The sequence below is a fragment of the Podarcis bocagei genome, assembly GCF_964188305.1.
Source record: "Podarcis bocagei genome assembly, chromosome: 13".
Taxonomy (NCBI): domain Eukaryota; kingdom Metazoa; phylum Chordata; class Lepidosauria; order Squamata; family Lacertidae; genus Podarcis; species Podarcis bocagei.
The window spans coordinates 14,956,675-14,978,327 of NC_138138.1; the positions used below are offsets into that span (position 1 = coordinate 14,956,675).

Sequence of the window (21,653 nt, forward strand, 5' to 3'; positions counted from 1 at the left end):
TGGAATATGCGCAGCTTGCAGACTTATAGAATAAGAGAAGAACATGTTTACAGAAGATTGGAAAATGTTTATTGAATACATGGGGGGAAATTGTGTACACTTGAAAAGGTTGGCAGCATTAAGATAAACCCAACAGTGTAAAGACGTTTTGATGGATGTAATAATGGAATACTGAATGGTTTCGTTTATGTAAAATATGCGGGGATTTATGATATGCAAAATGAACCATGGAAAGAGAAGGGAAGTCATTGATATTTTAAGGATGCTTAAATGAGTATTCTAAATTGTAATTTTTAAAAAAGATATAAACACCCTGCCAGCCCCAGGAAACTGCTCTATTTTTCTGCTGACGTTATAGTGCTGCAGACTTCGGGGGATACCACAGCCCTGCAAGTCAGACCACCGCTTCTGTTGTAGGTCAGCCATGTGGGGCTGAAGCTCTTTCGGCCGGAAATCACAAAACACCCCCGAGGTTGCAGCAAAGGCCAATCTATTTAAATCCTCCTCGCAGTGCAAACGCGGCATCCAGCCGCGTGCAAAAAAACAACTGGCGCATTGTTGACTTGTTGCCTGCTGCGCTTAAAAAAAATTAAATTAAATTAAATTCCCTTACTCGGAACGAGACCCGAGTTAGAACGAGAAGAAGCTCCTTTGCAGCCACTTCCACCTCCGCTCAAATCCCGGCTTGCCTCCATAGGCGGCCGAAGAGAACCCGGAAGTCGAGAGCCACCGCTTAAGCCTTTTACTCTCTGAGGCGTCTCTTGTTCTTTCTCTCTGCGCGCGCGCGCGCGCACAAAGCGAAACGAGACCCGCCGTCGGGCGGGCGCGCGCACGTCGAGCGGCGTACGGCCCCCGTTTCCTTCGTCGCAGTCTCCTGACTAAGGTAGAGGCGAACCGAGGCAAAATGGCGGACAGGTTCTCCCGCTTCAACGAGGACAGGGACTTCCAGGTAACCGATGTCCGGCGGCGGCGAGAGAGAGAGAGAGAGAGAGAGGGGAAGCCGGCTCTTGGCCTCTTTGAATCCCTCTTCTTCCTTGACTCCTCGGGAAGTGGCGAAGCCTCCCCCCAATTTCCCCCTTATTACCCCCTCCCCCAGCTTAGGTTTGCTGAGGCCTCGCCCTAATAGGGGGTCCTTCATCTGCCCCCCCAAAAAAAACTTGTTTGGGTGTTGAGATATGTGTGCGAATCCTGCCCCTTTGGCTCTTCCCGAGTATTCCCCTGCCCCCCCGCCCGCCATTCTCCCAGCCAGGTGCGGTGGGGCTGGCTGGGGTTTCCCCCCTCTCCCCAGGCTGGTTTTCCTCCAATCTGGGGCTCCTTCAAGGATTTGGGTGGGATGGCGAGGGATGCGCTCCCTTGTGTTGCTCCTCCACCAGCAGCAGCAGCAAGGAAGGCGAGGCGACTCCCTGTTTTGCCGTTCCTATCCGTTGCCATAGGAGATCCGGGGAAGAAAACAGGTCTTTGGGGGGGCTTCGAGGGAGGATCAGCCACGTCTTACTCCGCCGCCTTCCCCCGACTTTTAATATCGGAGGTTAATTTGAAAGTACCTATTTTGTTCCCCGCCCCCCACTCTCCAGCCCTAGGATTACCGAGTTTACGATGCTCCCGTCCTTCCCCTCCTTGTCACTCTCCGAGGACAAAAAAAAGGTGGTCTAGAATAATGAGCGTCTTCAGGCAGTTACTGCTCTTTATTGTGTAACTCCCTCCTGTAGATAGGGATATATATGGTGTGTTTGTGTGTGTGTGGTGCCCTAGCTCAACTATGGGAGTTTTGATACCTTTCTGCTCACACATAAGTTTCATGTAAATATGAACATCTGTTTTTTGTCTTTGGTGGGTGCTTTGGGTGTCTTGTCTAAGGGTCTCCTTTTTTATTTTGAGGAGGTAGAATGGTAGTACAGAAAATGAAACATTGAGATTGTGCGACACATGATAGAAAAATAAGGCCCTGGCCATATTGACTGGTCAAGTGGGGGAGGTCATATCTCTTTACATTAAGAGGACAACTCTCCTTTTTTTTTTTTTTTTTACCTGACTCTTGCTTTCTTGACACAGAGGAACAATGAGGATGGGGAAGCAAGCCCCAGCTGTCAGAGCTCTGTTCAATACCACCCCTGCCCTGCAGGTATCTGGATGAAGGATTGCGTGCACCTCTTTTTATTTTGGCTGTTGTTTATTTTTTTCTGGCTAGACGATAATTGAACAGGCAATTTTGAGGTATAATTTCCAGTTGTATCCACTGAAATTGGAGAGAGTGAAGTTCTATGGGAACTTCAGGATTCTCCTTGTGATTTTTGTCGCTCTCCTGCCAGCCCCAAAGGGGAAAGTGTGGGGACAGAGGGGTAGCTTAGATTGTCAGTTACTGGACTTACTGAGGATACTGTGTTTGGTATGCTTTAGTAGTAGTGGCTGATCTTTAGATGGGTGTTCCAGATGGTTATGGTCACTGAGTCTCATGGTGATGGCCTAATTTGATAGGAAAATCATAATTATGCATGTTGCATAATATTAGACAGGTGTCTCGACAGAGGCCTTCCTTGCAAATTACTTCTTGATAGGCTGCAAAAGCTTAAAGTAAACACAATCTGTTCCTTTGGAAATAAACATTCATATGCAAACTTACGTTGTCCATTTGCACCGTTCAGATTTATGCCTCTTAAAACTAGTTGGCATTTGCTAAGTTTGGGCGTCTTTGCTATAGCATACTAGCACTGTGGAAAAGCATTGAATAAGGCATAAATATTGGGGTGGTGGCTTTCTGTTAATCTGGATGAAAACAAACCCTTTTGCAGCCTCAAAAGTACTGCATTACAGCTGCATATGCTGGTTAACAGAAAATTTGGGTCAGCGGATAGATTCTGACTGATGCACAATATTGTTGGTTTGTGTGTGTGTGTTTTTGTTTTGCTTTGTTAGATTTCAGCTCCTTTTTTAGTGCTATATGAAAATAGCAGTCATTCTAGCAACCCGATTAAGAGGGATTTAGGGATATTCAAGGTAACTGGGACAGTGCATGGAAAATACAGTTTAGCATAGATAATTGTGAAATAAGATGTCTGATGGGGGCTGGCATGCAAGGTCTGCCTATGCAGAAGTCATTTTTGAAGTCCTTTCTGCAGCAGTAGGAGCGTCTGAACTTGTTTTAGATCTGAAGAAGCCATGTTTATCCTCAAGTTGAATGGTTATTTCTTTAACCCCCCATCCCCACCCCTCTTATCTGTCCTCCATAGGGGAGATGCTGCACAGGATTGTAGGATGCTGGTAAGCTTTTTAAAGAAGTAGTTTCAATTAAACAGTTAACTTTTGAAAACACCATCAAGGTATAGGGTTAGTTCTTGCTAGAGGCAAACAGAGGAACTTATAAAGCACTTAATTTGGAAAGTAACAGAAGGATCGTGACTTGACAGGGTCCACATAATTAACTGCTGATTAGAAATTTGACTCTGGTCTTGTAGATCCAGTAGTCTGAGGGATTGCTCTCTTTGAAATATAGTATAGTGATGGAAGTAGTATACTTAAGGGGCTGTATACTGGATTGGAGTATACTGCATCCTCATATTAATCTTTTAGGTAGCTATTTTGCCACTTCTGTGGTATGATGTAATGGTCAAATTGTCTTGGAAGTCCCCTCAAAAAAAATATTCTCTCTTGAATTGCTCTACTTCATGAGGCTTTAATGGCCTCGTAATTCTAGTTGGAGCTTATTTACCCCAGGTTACTTCCAGTCATAGGGACGCGGGTGACGCTGTGGTCTAAACCACAGAGCCTAGGGCTTGCCGATCGGAAGGTCGGTGGTTCGAATCCCGCGATGGGGTGAGCTCCCTGCTCCTGCCAACCTAGCAGTTCGAAAGCATGTCAAAGTGCAAGTAGATAAATAGGTACCGCTGTGGTGGGAAGGTAAACGGCATTTCCATGTGCTGCTCTGGTTCGCCAGAAGCGGCTTGGTCATGCTGGTCACATGACCTGGAAGCTGTACGCCGGCTCCCTCGGGCAATAAAGCAAGATGACCGCCGCAACCCCAGAGTCGTCCGCGACTGGACCTAACGGTCAGGGGTCCCTTTACCTTTACCTTTTTACTTTCCAGTCATGCCTGCTTTTTAACTGGTTCCCTTAGATGGGTTCTCTGTGTTTTCTCAAAAGAGAACCACAGCATTGTGTTTTTGTTTTGAGAAAGCAAAAGAAACACCATTTATATTTATCAAGCTGTACAAACGTTGCAAAAGATGTGTCGCTTATTCTAATAGAAGATCCCATTGTACTTAATGTGGCAAGGATTTGAGTGGGTGTGTTAAAGCATTTAATTATCTTTAGTTAGCCAGTTCTCACGAAATCTTTAAGCAGAAGCTCTGTGTGTGCAAATTCATGCTTAATGGAGAGATGGTACAGGGACACAAGTTGTGGTGATAATAACGGAAGAGGCATCAGAGGATGACTGAGTTAAGACTCTCTTGTAAAACAAACAAACAAACAATAATGTTATATAAGTTTTTAAATTCATGATGATCCTCAGTCGTTAATGTTAGGAATGTAATATTTTTGTTGTTTAGTTGTCACCTTGCCGACAAAGGAATGTAATATACTTAAGGCATATACATGGCTCCCTTATAACTAAATTTGCAGGGTGGATTACAACAAGAATAAAAACCAAAAAACCAAAACTGTAAGGTAGACCAATAACAGTTAAAAGCAGCCCCCCCCAAAAGTTGCAAAGATAAAACTGACTAGAGCAGATTAAAAGGCTTATAAAAATAAAAAGGTATCTTCTTGGCACTAAAATAACATATTTAGTTTATTTAATTAATTTATAATACCACTATATCATTAAAAATATAGAGAAAGATATAGATAAGCAATGATAAGTGCCAGACAAGCCTCCCTGATGAAGGCATTCTGTAGCTGAGGTGCCACCACTGAGAAGGTCCTTTCCCCAGTGTCCCCCTGTCATACCTCATCTCTTGGCAGGGCACCCTAAAAAGGTCTTCAAAAGATGATTTTATGGCCTAGGTTGGTACATAGGAACAGCCTGCTGGATCAGGCCAACTAAATGCCTGTAGGAAACTGGTAAGCAGCCCAAGAACACTCCCTTCCTGTGACTTCCAGCCACGGGTATTCAGAAGCATTACTGCCTCTGGCTATGGAGGCAGAACAGAGCTGACTTGGCTAGTCTCCACACATTAATCTTTCAGGTACTCTGGTCTCAAGTCGTAAAAGGCTTTAAAGGTCAACAACAGCACTGTGCATTCGGCCTCAAATGGACAGGGAGCCACTGAAGTTGGCTCATCACCAAAATGATACTGTATAGTCTAAGGTGCACAAAGCATTCGCCGAATCATCTTTATATATGAACTGCCAGTGACCTATTGTAATATGGTTTTATCTGTTAAGCAACTTTCAGTAATACTACTACTATTCCCTCCCTCCCTCCCTGTTTCCTGTTAATTTCCTCTAGTGGTTACTAGAACGATTGTTCACTATAAGTAAACAGGTGGGGAGAGAATCTACCCTCAGTGACAAATTGGTTGTTTGGAATTTGGGATGTGGTATACAGTATATGATCAAATTTAATAAATATTGTCAGGATAAAGAAAGAGGCGTTGAAAAACTGAGTACTGTATAGTGTATTTGAAATCGAAGATTTAGGATCTTGTTTCAGTCATATGTGTTGGGTCTTCTAAGCATTGCATTTATTATGGTGAATTATGTTTCTGATAAGGTTTTGCAATATATGTTTGTAAGGTACGCTAATGCATAGAGAAAAATTTTAATGATTCGAACTATTTAAAGTTATTTGTATGCCTTTATAGGAAGCTTAAACTTTTCTATAGCCTGCCTGTGTCTCTTCATAGTTCTGTTCTTGACCTTCATTTTTCCACCCTAAGCTACACAAAAGGTCTCCTACTACCTGTCCTTTCTACTTTACTTTTTCCTGTGTCTGGATAATCACCAGAAACTTACTTGGTTCTGTGTTTTTCTCCTGCAAATTCTTCATGCATTGTATATGTAACAAAATTTATTAATATTCCTGCCTTGTTACCCCCATCTTTATCATTTTGCTTTTCCTTAACGTTAAAATTGAGGAGGTAAGCTCCTTGTTTGAGGGGTCTACTGCTTTTGCTTATTTTATTGTTTAAAGCACCTACTATACCGATGGCTCTATATAATAACAGTAAAGCAAAATATTAATCATAGTGAGATTCCAGGAATATTGCTAGAATATTGCAACAGCTTGTATTAGGACCTTGTAGAAGAAAGTCTGCCTTCCTCCCATTATATTCCTACCTTAAATTCACCCTGCAACTACATAGATAGCGTGGAAATAATGTGTTTAATTTGTCTGTTTTTGTCATGCATGCCAGATGTTTCTGCAGAGTCTGCGAGGCATTACCATCAATTCTGAATAGCTTTCTGGGTTACAGCGTTGTAATCTGTTGCAAAGTCTGTTGCCTAGTCTGAAAATGTTTACCACCTAAAAACTAACTTCTTCTAGTCTTTCTCTTCTTAAAAACATGTTTGTGACCTTTACAAAAGAAGGCAACAAAACTTACTAGCCCACCTGCCCTCATGTACCAAGTTGATGATTAGTGCCTAAAAGGGAATGGGGTATTTCATTTGTATCATGAGCAAATCGCGGGTGAAAAATCCCTTTAGGCCAGCAAGTTTGGAAATTTGTTGTTGTTTAGTCGTGTCCGACTCTTTGTGACCCCATGGACCAGAGCACGCCAGGCACTCCTGTCTTCCACTGCCTCCCGCAGTTTGCTCAAACTCATGCTGGTAGCTTTGAGAACACTGTCTAACCATCTCGTCCTCTGTCGTCCCCTTCTCCTTGTGCCCTCCATCTTTCCCAACATCAGGGTCTTTTCCAAGGAGTCTTCTCTTCTCATGAGGTGGCCATAAATATTGGAGCCTCAGTTTCAGGATCTGTTCTTCCAGTGAGCACTCAGGGCTGATTTCCTTCAGAATGGATAGGTTTGATCTTCTTGCAGTCCATGGGACTCTCAAGAGTCTCCAAGTTTGGAAATATGCTGGCACAACCCACAGATCATGTAACCTTGATTTCAGAAACTATATAATCACAACATAAACTGGGTCACTGAGTCAAAAGCAGGCTAGCAAACATCCTACAGGTGACCCGGCAAATGTGAGTTGCCTTCAACAGGGAAGCTTTACCCACAAAGGAAGTTGGTCCTTCCCTGGAATCTCTTTTCTTCTGTAAGAGAACCAAACTCTAGAGGAGATGAATGTGACCCCATTGACTATCTGTTAAAGAACCGGATTGGGCACTCCTGTGTGAATGCTTAAGAGTGGTTCTGGATAACACCAGATGATTAAAAGAGTTAAATTCATCTCTGTGTTAAAAAAGCTGTATCCATCCTACCTCTTTCAAGGATTCTCAAACTTGCCTCCACCCAAGTAAAACTCAGCTCAGTGCAGATCCTGGGACCTTGCAAACAGGGACAAGGATTGCTGGAGGAGACTGAAGAGAGTGAGCTTGTGTCTTTTGGGTTTTTTTTTAAAAAATAATATTTATTACTTTTCCAACAATTTAAACACACACACACAAAAAAAAGACAATACAAGACAATACAAAGACACTACATAACACTAGCACATTAAACTAACAAAACAAAACAAAAACCATTTAAAACACATCAAACAATTTCAATATTTTATCTTTCATTCACTTATTTCAATGACCTCCTCACACCTCCCTTTTTGTATTCCACTTCTGTTAATTGTTTCAGCAATTCCTTTCCATCTTCCTCTGTTTTCTATCCTATAATTATCTTGACACATTCTAACCTTATTTTTTCCTTTAATACTCTATTAATCTATTTATACTTAGTTCCTTATAACATTTCTACTAAAGCCATATAACTTCATTCCAACATTTTTCTAACATTCATTAATTTTACAGTATTTCTGTAAATAGTCTTTAAACTTTTTCCAGTCTTCTTCCACCGACTCTTCTCCCTGGTCTCGGATTCTGCCAGTCATTTCCGCCAGTTCCATATAGTCCATCAACTTCATCTGCCATTCTTCCCGGGTGGGTAAATCTTGTGTCTTCCAATACTTCGCAATAAGTATTCTTGCTGCTGTTGTTGCATACATAAAAAAAGTTCCATCCTTCTTTGGCACCATTTGGCCGACCATGCCCAGGAGAAAGGCCTCTGGTTTCTTCAGGAAGGTATATTTAAATATGAGCTTGTGTCTTTTGGAGCCTGAGGGTATGTGTGGCTGATTGCTATGTGGGAACACAGGATCTGAGGGGGGGGAGGAGTTACAGCTCAGAGGAAGCCAGGCTGAGGGAGGAGTTAGCAACCAGCAGTAGTCAAGCTTAGCTCAGTTCAGATCCTGGGATCTTGCAACCAGAGCTCACATACAGGGGCGTTTGCAAGGACGTTTAAGGGGAAGGCCCAGAGTTCTGTCTCTTGGTGTGCAAAGGACCAGAGACATGGAGGGCAAGGGAGCTGCTGCAGTGACCTGTAACACCTGTGGCATGTTTGTCATTCTGCCAGAGAACAAGCAACAGTACACTTGTAGCAAGTGCAAGCTGGTTGTCATGCTGGAAGAGAAGGTGCAGCAACTTGAGGCCCGCTCTTCACTTAGGCAGGAAGAACCAGATACACAAATATAGGATGGGGACACCTGGCTTACTAGCAGTACATGTGAAAAGGATCTAGGGGTCTTGATGGACCACAAGCTTAACATGAGTCAACAGTGTGATGCAGCAGCAAAAAAAGCTAATGCTATTCTAGGCTTCATCAACAGAAGTATAGTGTCCAGATCAAGGGAAGTAACAGTACCACTGTATTCTGCCTTAGTCAGACCACACGGAATCCTGTGTCCAGTTCTGGGCACCACAATTTAAGAAGGATGTTGACAAGCTGGAAGGTGTGCAGAGGAGGGCAACCAAGATGATCATCAAGGGTCTGGAAACTAAGCCTTACTAGGAGCGCTTGAAGGAGTTGGGAATGTTTAGCCTGGAAAAGAGGAGACTGAGAGCAGATATGATAGCCATCTTCAAATATCTTAAGGGAGCATGCTTGTTTTTTCCTGCTCTGGAGGGTGGGACTTGAACCAATGCCTTCAAGTTGCAAGAAAGGAGATTCCGACTAAACATTTGGAAAAACTTTCTGACAGTAAGACCTGTTCAGCCGTGGAACAGACTCCCACGAGAAGTGGTGGACCCTCCTTCCTTGGAAGTTTTTAAACAGCGGTTGGATGGCCATCTGTCATGGATGCTTTAGCTGAGGTTCCTGCATTCCAGGGGGTTGGACTAGATGACCCTTGGGGTCCCTTCCAACTCTAAGATTCTATGATTCTAAGTCCTTTTTTCACCTTCAGCTCAGGGCCATTTTTCATTGTAATTCATAAGTACACACTTGCTATCCTTTGTATACTCAGGGCCTGTTTACCGATCCAGGGCCTGCTGTCTTCAGAACAATTCTTGCCTAAGCAACCAGAAATTCCAGGGTGCTTCAAACACACACCCTTGCTAGCTTTCTTTCAGGATCCGTAGCTTCTCTAAGAATCACTGAGCTCCACCTACAAAAGGTACTAGCCCCACAGCTGTTCACTTTAGTAAGCAGAGTAAGATTTTTTCAGTTAATCTCCTTGCTCTGAACTTGCAGAAGCCTTGGCATGATCTCTGAATTGTTTAAAGAAAGATCAAGCCAAAAACAGTTCCGGGGTTATTGATTCAACATAAGCTCTCATACGGACAAGCCTTCAGCATCTCATCTCCACTAATAACTGGATCGAACCTTCAGCAGCAAGCTGACTTCCCCTGCCCTCCAGATTCTGTCTGTATGTGGCTCAGTTGGACTTACTGAGCTTTTCCTGCCTAGACTATGATGCTTCCTCTCAGCCTTTTATGTCTCTTGCTGGGTTCCAGATCCCCCTATGCTTTGGGGGAGGGCAGCAGTTGTCCTATACCTTTGACTATAAACATCAAAACAGTTTGCACTTTTACATTCAGGCTGTGCATTGGGAGCGGCATCCCCAAACTGAGCTCTTGGGTTGCACAGTTTTCTCTGTGCTTGCAGGTTTCATGCACAAATGACTTGCAAGGGATTCCTCTTACTGCAGTGTCAGGCCTCATTCTGCCTTATTCCATTGATCAAACTGTAGAGACAGAATGTGTAATAACAGCAGAAAGGAAAGCTGCCTCCTGCTGCAGCCTTAAACCGAAACTGATTGCTCATTATTTGTTTCCTCCCAGATAACGTAACGGAATGAAGATTGTATTCCTGAGGCTACCGTTATTTTTTTATGCAGCGCTGTTAGACAATGGGAGGGACACACACACACACACACACACACACACACACACACACACAAGCCACAGTAAATCTTGACAGATTTAGGATTGTAGGAGAATCTTGCTGCTTTCTTGGATAAGATTTTTCCTCTATAACCCCATCTTTAAGGGTACCCAAGCCTCATTTTGAGTAGGTCAAGCTGCAAAACTCTTTGAAGCTCACATAATGCTGCTGTAGTGCAGATTTGAAATGTAGGGCAATCATTCCCCACTCCACCTTTATTGTATGCAAAGACAAAGAAACTGACTGAAGGGGACAGGTGCGGAGCAAGCAGATTGCCTCTCCATCAGTGATACCTCCTGCTGTAGCTCCCATGTTTCTTCTGCTATGTTATGACTGTCTCATTTGTTCCAGCTCTTTTCTTGCTGTCCACCCCCTCTTCCATGCATTTGTGAAGCCATGTTTTAAGGGCTGTATAGAATTTAAAAACAACCAGTTCCCACTGAAGGGCTTTCAGCTCCGTCTAATAGGCAAGGCAATAACGTTTGCAGGGAAGAGAGGCAGAGACAGGCTTTGATTATTGAGCAGTGAGGATGGGCTAGGAGAGTGAAGTGAGGTGAGGGTGGCTTAAGGAAGGCTTTGCAAAGGAAGAGGAACTGTGTCAACATTGTGTATAGGCACTGTGTAGGATAGTAGAAAGACACAGAGGTGGGCGTGGGAGAAGGAAACAAAGGGAGCCAACACAAGCTGGATTTTCACAGGCTGAAGGGAGTGGATAATGCCAGGAAAGCTTCATGAAGAATTGAAGCTGCTGTAGAGCAAAATCAGAAACCCAAGTGAGGAGCACAGAGGCTAAAGATGAACCTCAAGAATAAAATAGGGAGGTACAGTACAGCTAGAAGGCAAGATGCCCATGGAAGAAGAGACTAAACAGGAGGTGATGGTCTGTTGACTAGGGATTCAGAGTGCAAAGAGCAGGCTGTGGAGATTCTGAAAAGGAGGGAAGTTTTTGGCTTCTTAGATGTGGGAAAGGAAGGTAGGCAGAAGCCACAGTGGTTGAGAATGGAGGAAAGGCTGCTGACAGTGGCAGGAGAGGGTGGGGTTCAGATGAAAATCTGAGTTTAGTCGCCACTGTGTAGCAGGCTGCTTCTAAAGAGATTTCCAGGTGCTTTTCACAGTGGTTTTTTGGGGGAAAGGAATGGTGAAACAATAGAATTTATTCATAGAGAACTTAATGGCTGAAGAGGATATAAGAGTTTTCTAATTTAACACATAACACCTTTCAAAAATTTCTAGGGTGGGTTACAACAATTCATAAAATGCAATAAAGTAGTGGTAATTAATTTTTTAAAAATTGCAACAGTAAAAGAGGCAGTACAGTAGAACATTGACTTACCACCACCCCTACTCGTGAACAATCCGACTCGCGACCACAGCAAACCTGGAAGTAAATACCGGGTTTGCTGTGATTCGTGCATGCGCAGAAGTGGCTTCTGCCAAGTGCATATGTGCAGAAGTGGCTGTTGCTATCTGCGCATGCGCAGAACAGCGCTGCTGCCGAATGTGCATGCGCAGAATGGCGCTTCTCCCAGCAACCCGGATCGACTCACAAACGGACCTCTGGAACAGATTCCGTACATGAGTAGAAGTTCCAGTGTACTAAGAACAGTCACAACAGAAATAAAAGCACAAATCAAAGGTTAAAAGCCTAGGAAGATAAAATGGTACTAGTATACCTGAAAGACACTTTAAAAATACATTTCTAAAGGAGCTAATATGTTGGCTTGAGTTTCAGACTAGACTTGGGTTCTAATCCCTCCAGACCAAAAAAGGTGCTGGATTACCTGTCATAGGATTTTTCTGAGAATTAAATGGGAGGGAGAACCATGTACACCAGTGGATATATGAACAGTGAGCCTCCCTGGAGTGAAAATTTCACAAAGGGGTAACCACATCTCTCTATTGCTGCCTACCTTATTTTGGATTGCAAGTGCACCCAGAGAAGAGCCTCTGAGGAAGATCTTGCTGTGCAGACAGGTTGATGTGGCAAATTACACCATGTAATTCTCTAAAGTACGTGCCTCCATAGACTAATAAACTACCTACCAATAGTTGGTTGGCATCCATCTGTCTCGGGAGACAGTGGAAGAATGCACCTTCAAGGGTAAAGTCAAACTGTCGGAGAGGTACAGCAACTGCTGTGTCTGTAGAGACTGATATGGGAGAGAGATGTTTTGTTGCAGCTGGGGCAGATGAAGGTGTCCAGTTGTGCCGATGAAGGTGTACCATGGCGTTTCTTCTTTCTGTGCTCCTCCTAGTGGTCATTCCTCTGGCCTCTGTGGATACACAGCCTGGCTGTCACCAGGCACTATGGTCGTCTGCAAAGGATTCCCACAAGGTGGTGTTCATGTTGCCAGCCTTCATGTCACGTTTGCAGATATCTTTCTAATGCAGAGTTGGTCTGCCAACAGGACTGCTGCCTGAAGCCAGCTCCCAACAGAGCATGTCCTTGAGGATCCTTCCATCTTCCATTCTGTGGACATGACTAAGCCAGCATAGATGTCGCTGAGACAGGAACGCATTCATGCTGGGAATGTGGGCTTGGGAGAGCACACATATGTTTGAAACTCTGTGCTGCCATGGGATGTCAAAAACCTTCCTGATGCAGCGCATGTGGAAGGCGTTGAGGTGTCGCGCCTGACAATTGTTAGTTGCCAGTGGGTCACTTCCATAAAGCAGCGTGCTCAACACGCAAGCCTGGTAGACCTTCATTTTGGTGTTCGTCACTGGTATCATATTTTCCCATACCCTTTTGGAGAGGTGAGCTATTGCCATAGCTGCCTTTCACATATGCTTGTCCAGCTCAGCATTATTGGAGAGGTTGCTGGTTATGGTGGAGCCCAGGTAGACAAAAACGCCTACCACCTCAAGCATGTGGTCACCATTGCTGATGTGTGGAGTGATGGCAACGTTCTGACCCAGGCTGATGGTAAGACCAGACTCCATGCAGGCTTGGGCAAAACAGTTGAGTCTCTGTAGAGCAGCAGTCGGCAAGGTTTACCTCACCTGGGCTGGTTCACTCCAGCGGAGATCCCTCTGTGAGCTGGATTGTGTGTGCGCATGAGCATGTGCGCCCTTGATTTACGGCGCCTGTGTCTGTGCAAACATGTTTTTCGGTGTCTTCGCATGCGCAGTCATGATTTCTGGCATCGCGGAAGCGAGTCCCTGCGCAGGCAGCTCGGTTTGGGGCGGCTCATGGGCCGGTTAAACGACCCCTGTGGGCCGCTTGTGGCCCATGGGCCTTAGGTTGCCTACCCCTGCTGTAGAGCTTCCTCAGTGTGCTGTCAAGGCTGCGTCATCTGCAAACATCATCTCTTGGATAACGGCCCACTACACTTTTGTCTTGGCGTAGAGACGTGCCAGGTTGAACAGAATCTTGTTGCTCCTTTAGTGGATGTACACACTGTCTTCAGTTGAGCACCAGGGAGAAGAATATATCAAAGAGAGTTTCACTTTGTTGTTTATAGGGAAGGCATCTGAAATTATTAGCCATTTCGTTTTGGCACCCACACCCTAGGTCCCAGGAGCCACATGGCTCCTAGCATTCCTGTCCCAGTTTCTAACACTGGTGTTGTGGTACTTTCCTTGTCATTTGCCAAGGACACAGGAGAATCATGCTCACTGCCTTGGGCTCCGTTGAGGAACAGTAGGATAATTTTGTAAGATTTTTTTTAATTTTAAAAAACCATCCCTGCGACTAAACAGAGCCTTTCCACTTCCCAGGACCATATGTCACTGCCTTTGATTGTGCAGCCTGCATGCCTCATATTTGCTTAGGGGGGAGTGTTTGTAAAATGAAGCACACCAAAGAGAAATCTATCTGCTCATGCAGTGTCACAAAGCAAGATCACTTGCTTGAAGACATAAGTGTCCAGAACACTCAGGAAGCAATGGCTAGTAGCTGCAGAGCAGAACAGTGTCCTTTTATGACACGAAAAGTTAATGTCCAAGAGGTGTTAGACAAGTCTAAATTGTAATGTATTTGTACTAAATTTGTACCATAAGAAATATGATACATGATCTACTGCCATTTATAAAATTGAGACTTAAAAAGCCATGTTTTCTTGCCTTTTGTACATTCTCTCACATCTCTCACTTTTGCTGTGAAAGTGAGATTTTAAGAATTTGGTTTAACCGATGCCTGAATGCAGTATGCACAAATGTATTAGAAAATATTTTTAACACAAAGTTAAATATATTTATATTACATACAGATATCACTTAAACCAATTTATTTTATTGTCAGTAGGCACATAATAGAACTGATGTTTTAAAATAAAAAAGATACAATTTTAATGTGATGATTCTCATCTGACTTTCGTTTCATTCTACTTAATCACTGGCTCTTGTTTACTCTGTGAAGTGTCCAAATATTCTTTGGCTGTTCTGTCAGGAAAATAATAGGTAAGTGTAAATGACAGATAGGAGAGATGCACCAGGCTCCAATACTGGGGCAAGCATGCAAGAGTCAGAGTACCAGATGTCAGTGGCCAAACAAAGGTATTTTTGCATATTGATCACAGGCAATCTTCCACCCACAGTCTGAAGTAGTATAGTTGATTAACAGTTATACCATGTGTGGGATTTACTGGCCTGGTCAGGGAAAACCTGGATGTATGGGAATGCGATAGAAAAAGCAGCGAAAACAGCTAAAAAAGCTTAAAATCACTTTTTGAAATATGGCGTAGCCAGGATTGTTGTTTTTTTGGGGGTAGTTTTTTTGGTGGGGGACAGAACCTCTGATTTGTATTGATTTCTACTTATTTGGGGGGGCAGCTGCCCCCTGACCCCCCCGGCTACATCCGTAGGGGGGCACAGGAAGGAAACAAGGTTGGGAGGGGGCCGCAATCAGAAAAAGGTTGGGAAATTCTGGTCTAGGCTAGGTTTTAGAAGTATAACTTGTCAAGAGACAGGTTGCTGAGACCCAGTGGATCATGTATCATGGTCCCTTTCCTGTGATATGAAATGAGACTTGCCTAAAAATGCCCTTGATAAGCATAACTCTTGTTGAAAGGCTCTAAGTAAGATGGTTCAGCAGCTTTCTTGCTCTTTCAGGAACAGCTTTGAGGCTTTAGTGGATGATAAACTGAACATGTTAACAGTGTGTTGCTGTTGTTCCAAAAGCTGCCCAAGAAAGCAGTGCAATATTTTGGTGGAGGCTTTCAAGAGATGTTTGCACAGATATATATCAGATACACTTGGCCTCCTTCAGCTATCCTTACATACAGGATGCTTTGATGTGGAAAAGGGATGTTGTAGATAAGATGATCCAGAGTTAAAGTTCGGTTTATTGGTTTGCTAAGTATGCAGTGTTTACTTTTCTACAAAAATGGTAATTGTTTGATGATCCCTGGGCTTCTGAGATAAAAGCAAAAAAATGATTGTTAAGTCTCTCCATTGTTGAGAGCAGTTTATTAACCTCGTTTGTGCTGTGAATGCAAGTCTCTGTTACAGTTCTACTAAATTAATGCTTGGAATATTTTAGCTTTTTTTTCTTTTTCTTTGCCTTGTCAAACAGGATGGCTTGATTTACAACCAGTGAAAAGGTTGCTTTAAATAAGTTTTAAATCAAGTTTAAACTTCCTGGGCAGAGGAAGTAGTGCCTGCATCTTCTACCAGTCTGCTGTTTGCCTACCTGCAAATCCCTGAGCATTTGCTCACATGGTTTGATTTCATGGTGATGTAAGATTACTTGAGGGTGGGCAGTTCCACGCTGCCCTGGCTTTATATGGGCCATCTGGTTCAGTATTGTCTTAGGAACATTGGTTCTCCAGGATTTCAAACAGGAAACTTTTCCAGCGCTACCTGGAGATCCCAGTATTGAACCTGCAGCCTTTTCCATGCAAAGCATATGTTTATTTGTTTGTTTTATTGTACAGTGGAACCTCAGTTTTTGAACATCTCGGCTGCTGAACGTTTCGGAAGCCGAATGCCAAAAACCCAGAAGTGAACGCTTTCATTTTCAAACGTGCCTCAGAAGTCAAACAGCTTCCAAGGTGCGTTTCTCAATTTTCTCCATTCACTTTGCCAACAGCCCTTTGATTTTCAGTTTTTGAACATTTTGGAAGTTAGACGGACTTTCGGAACAGACTACGTTCAAAAGCCAAGGTTTCACTGTACTTGTTTCTTGCCCTTTCTCACAATTGGAGTACAGAGGAGTGAACAATAGAGTATTATATATACGGCACAATTAAATAATAATAATGTAACAGCATAACTTACAAAGTAGCAGTGTGAGCAAGACGATTACAGTCATACCTCATGTTACCTCCGCTTCATGTTACATTCTTTCAGGTTACGTCCCACGGCAACCCGAAAGTACCGGAAAGGGTTACTTCTGGCTTTCGCCGCTCGCGCATGCGCAGATGTGCAAAACAACATCGTGCGCATGTGCAGAAGCAGCACATCACAACCTGCGTGCGCACAGACACACCGCTGTGGATTGTTCTCTTTTCATGTTGTGAATGGGCCTCTGGAACGGATCCCATTCGCAACCAGAGGTACAACTGTAATTACTTTCCAAAAGCCCGAGTGATGAAAGGTTTTCACAGAAAGCCAACCCGGAGTTTGTGGGCACTAGAGAAGGCTCCTGTGGGTCCCTCTGTATCTGCTGGTGTCATGCTGATGACCCTGTACCCTAGAACAACTCAATCAGTACCTCTCTGCTAGATCTTGGTAGCAAAGATGGATTGAGAGGGCATGTGGTTGGCCTAACGCAGCAGTTGGCAAGGCTTACTGGGCATGGGCTGGATTACTCCCACAGAGATCCTCCATGGGCTGGACCGGCGCAGTGCGATGCCAGAAATCGCATCTGCGCATGTCTGCAGCACCGGAAATTGCTTCTGCCCATGCCCAGATGCTGAAAATCGTGCCTGCGCAGAAGCGATTTCTGGTGTCTGGGCATGCGCAGAAGCGATTTCCAGCACTGCGGACATGCGCAGATGCGATTTCCGGCGTCTGGGCATGCGCAGAAGCGATTTCTGGAGCCGTGGAAGAGAGTCCCCGCACCACCCTGTGCTGGTTTAGTGCAGTGCGCGGGGACTCACCAAGCGGGTGGCTCGGTTCAGGGCGGGTTGTGGGCCGGTTAAACGGCCTCTGTGGGTTGCTTCTGGCCCATGGGCCGCAGGTTGGGGACCCTTGGCCTAACTCCTGCAGACATGCATGCTGCACCATCAGGCCATGCTAGCTGAAACATCCTAGGAATTCTGAACAAACAGTTCCTTAACACCTCCACTAGAAGCTGTGGCTTTGTGTTTGGACTGGATGTCAAAGTCTTTGCCCTCAAGGTGGTTTACAGAACTTGGCACTGCCAAGTTTCCAGACGACCTCTCTGTGGTTTAAGAAGTCCTCTCACTGCTCTAAAACGTCTGCTGGGTGGTTCAACGAGGATGCAGCGAAGCTGGAGAATTAAGTCCCCACCCCCACCCCATTGCCAAGCTCCTCCCAGAAGATTAGCCTGCGTAACACTATTAATAAGCATGTTCTGTAAAAGCAGCTGTACCTTGTCTTAAGCCACAAACAGGCATGTGGTCTTTGCAAGTATGCTAAGTTCATGTTGCTCCCACTGCAGACAAGGCTCTCTTCTCCTGTAGCAATTTGTGCTTTGTACGCCACTGTTTGAATGGTGTATGCCATGGTAAACGTGGAGGGGAGATAGGCATTCCCAAATACCCAGGAACACAAGGCATGTGTGTACTTGGCTGCCACAGTTGCCCATGAGTTTCCGGCAGCTTTCCACTGCTTGTTGGAGACACGTATCTCCTTTTTATACTATGTTCCTCACAGCAATCGCTGTGAAATTTCAAATGTGAGTTAGCTCTGGGGGTGCATTGTCTAGTCATAGCTCATTTGAACTTGCTGTTTGCTTCAAGCGTAAAGCTTTCTGCTTCTAAGGGGTACAAGACGGTTTCTGTAGGAAACAACTTCTGTGATGTCTCACTTAATAGATTGATGTGATAGATAGGAAAGAGAGAGGGTGCCTTAAAGAATTTAGACACCCCCCCAAAGGAGAGGGAATGGTCACTGTATATGATATACGATGTAGAAAACTTGATGTATCTAATTAAAGCAGTATTACATTTCTCCTCTATCATTTACAAGTACTCCCATGTTAGAATATAATGAAGTTTTCTGAATAGAATCAAAACACTGTTGAGTTCATGAATCTTCCAGGGTTTCATTTTTTTCCAGCTCCTTGAGGATTTTCATGTAGAACTGGAGCTTTGGGGGGAATTAATAGCTTGATTCTCATAGTTTGATAGCAACTATTTGATTTTGCCTTAGAGATCTTTCCATGCAAGAGTCTGTATTGTAGATGTACAGTGCTAGCATGCATAATGTAGAGACGCGTTCAGTTCTGTGGAAACTGTAATGTAATGAATGAAGGAACAATTTCTTCAAATAAGGGATGTTCCTTTGTGCAGTGGACATCTTTCCTGCCTTTGCCTTACTCCAGGGGGGGGGGGGAATCAAGACCTTGGTGGAACAGCTGAGCATGCTTCCCTGTTCCAGCAGACAAAAGAAAATCTCCTGGCTTTTACAACAGCTTAATTATAATGCTGATTTCTGCCCTTGAGAGAATCTCTTCCTTTGAAAACATTCTGGATCATTTTCTAATTTAAACAGTCAGTGCATTTGAAAGGTAAATTATTAGCTTCTCCTAAATAAATATACATGAAAATGGGCACTTTTAAGTTTGCATTTGGCTCCCAACCTATTCACTGAGTTGTTTTTGTTGAATTGAAGTGAGCATCTTCAAATGTTGAAGTACCCTAGAAATGTAATTACAGTCTGAAAGTAGGGAGGCTGCCAGTGGCATTTAGAATGGCTGACTAACATCCATTTCACAGACCAGTTCTCTGGTGGGGTGGGGGGTTAGTTGGGCATGTGCTGTCAGCACTCAGAGCAGCTCAAGCCCAGGCAAGTGCTTGCTTTAGCATGGTGGAGCTTCCAACTAGATTTCTTTGAATAATTGACCCTCACACCATATCAGAAACCCATGCAGAAGTTTCAGGGGTTGTTTGAGTAGCTGCTGTTCAAGAAGAACATATGTGGAGCCTCTTTGGACCCACAGAATTAAGTTTCATGGATCTTTGGGACCAGGCAGGACCTTCTGTAGTGCTGTGCTGGTTTTAAAGTAGCTGGCACTCTAAGGCAGGCATAGGCAAACTTGGCCCTCCAGATGTTTTGGGACTACAACTCCCATCATCCCTAGCTAAGAGGACCAGTGGTCAGGGATGATGGGAGCTGTAGTCCCAAAACATCTGGAGGGCCGAGTTTGCCTATGCCTGCTCTAAGGTTAAAGAACCTGGAGGATAAGGAAGAAAGACCTCTTCTGCACTTCTTCCTCCTTACATTATTAGAGGTACAGTGGTGCCCCGCAAGACGAATGCCTCGCAAGACGGAAAACCCGCTAGACGAAAGGGTTTTCCGTTTTGGAGGCGCTTCGCAAAACGAATTTCCCTATGGGCTTCCTTCGCAAGACGAAAGCCCATAGGGAAATCTCCGGGACAGCAGGGAAGCGCAGCGCATCTTCCCCACTGTCCTCGGACCTCCTCCGAAGGCTGGCGGTGGGGCGGAGAGACCTCCTCCCGCCGCCAGCCTTCGGAAGGCTGCTCCGAAGCCTGGCAGGGGGGCGGAGAGACCTCCTCCCGCCACCAGGCTTCGGAAGGATGCTCTGAAGGCTGGCAGCGGGAGGAGGTCTGTCCGCCCCACCGCCAGCCTTCGGAAAGCTGCTCCGAAGCCTGGCGGCGGGAGGAGGTCTCTCCGCCCCACTGCCAGCCTTCGGAAGGCTGCTCCGAAGCCTGGCGGCGGGAGGAGGTCTCTCCGCCCCACCGCCAGCCTTCAGAAGGCTGCTCCGAAGCCTGGCGGTGGGGCGGAGAGACCTCCTCCCGCCGCCAGGCTTCGGAAGGATGCTCCGAAGGCTGGCGGCGGGAGGAGGGCTCTCCGCCCCACCGCCAGCCTTCGGAAGGCTGCTCCGAAGCCTGGCGGTGGGGCGGAGAGACCTTCTCCCCGCACCAGCCTTCGGATGGCTGTCCTGAAGACTTGCGGTGGGAGGAGGGTTTTCCTTCCCACCCCCAACATTCAGAATGCTGTTCTGAATGTTGGCGGTGGGGAGGAAAAACCCTCCTCCCACCGCAAGCCCCGGGAACAGAGGAGAAGCACTGCGCCCCTTCCCCTCTGTTCCCGTACCTGTCCTGAAGGCTTGCGGTGGGGAGAAAAGCCCTTCTCCGCACCGCCAGCCTGGCAACCGGTTTCCATAGGAACGCATTAATTGATTTTCAATGCATTCCTATGGGAAACCGTGCTTCGCAAGACGAAAAACTCGCAAGAAGAAAAAACTTGCGGAACGAATTAATTTCGTCTTGCGAGGCACCACTGTACATGATTAGAGATGGGTGTTCTTAAGTCATGTGCCCTTCACATTGCGACTTTAGAAGATAAATAGAAAATGAGTTGAGCTTTGTTGCGTAGAGAGACATTATTTAGAGGACCTTTTCCACGTCCCAGCAGCATCTTAGCTTGGTTGGCTCTGATTATTCTTCATAAACTACATGAGAAGCAAGATGCCTACTAAGGGAGCTCTCCAAATGCTAATGCAGAAACAGAGCAAATCCATTGGCCTTCATTGTAGAGCTTTCTTCAATCAGTTTTCTGATCCCTAAGATTAGAACATGGGTAGGTAAACTGAGGCCCGGGGGCCAAATCCGGCCCAGTCGCCTTCTAAATCCGACCCACGGATGGTCTGGGAATCAGCGTGTTTTTACATGAGTGGAATGTGTCCTTTTATTAAAAATGCATCTCTGGGTTATTTGTGGGGCATAGGAATTTGTTCATTCCCCCCCCCAAAAAAAAAATATAGTCCGGCCTCCCACAAGGTCTTAGGGACAGTGGACTGGCTCCCTGTTGAAAAAGTTTGCTGACCCCTGGATTAGAAGATCAATGCAATGCAGTTTAAGACTTTCTGGTCCCTATTAGCCTGCATACTCTAGTCCAGGGACCAACATATGAGCAGAGCAAGATGGTACTCACATCTGGTTTCTCACATTTAACTACAGAAACAGAAATGGAGGAAAGAGATGCCTGCAATTTTATTGCATGGCATGCTGCGAGAAGCAGGATTGGCATAATCCCAGGTGTCTATGTTGTTTAGACCAGTGTTTCCCAACTGGTGTTCCGCGGCACACTAGTGTGCCGCGAGATGTTGCCTGGTGTGCCGCGAGATGTTGCCTGGAGGGAGGCGGGCGAGTCCAAAAAAGGTTGGGAAACACACGCCAGCCGGGGTATGCCTCCGCGTTGCATCAGCTTCCTCGCTCTTGGCGCTCTGCTTGCCAG

At 45.1% G+C, this 21,653-nt stretch overlaps 1 protein-coding gene across 5 annotated transcripts in view; it reads left to right on the forward strand.

Moving 5' to 3' along the window:
• Window positions 1-798: 798 nt before the first annotated feature.
• The window catches only part of GPATCH8 (G-patch domain containing 8), an 82,918-nt gene continuing 62,063 nt past the window's right edge, over window positions 799-21,653 (forward strand). The window contains exons 1-2 of one of the 5 annotated variants that reach the window (XM_081166067.1): window positions 848-949; window positions 3,228-3,258. In XM_081166067.1, coding sequence (XP_081022193.1) covers window positions 3,253-3,258 — 6 coding nt within the window. In that variant the 5' untranslated portion in view covers window positions 848-949; window positions 3,228-3,252. Of the gene's footprint in view, window positions 950-3,227; window positions 3,259-21,653 lie in introns of all 5 variants that reach the window. The other 4 variants (XM_081166066.1, XM_081166070.1, XM_081166068.1 and 1 more) reach the window with 4 other exon arrangements.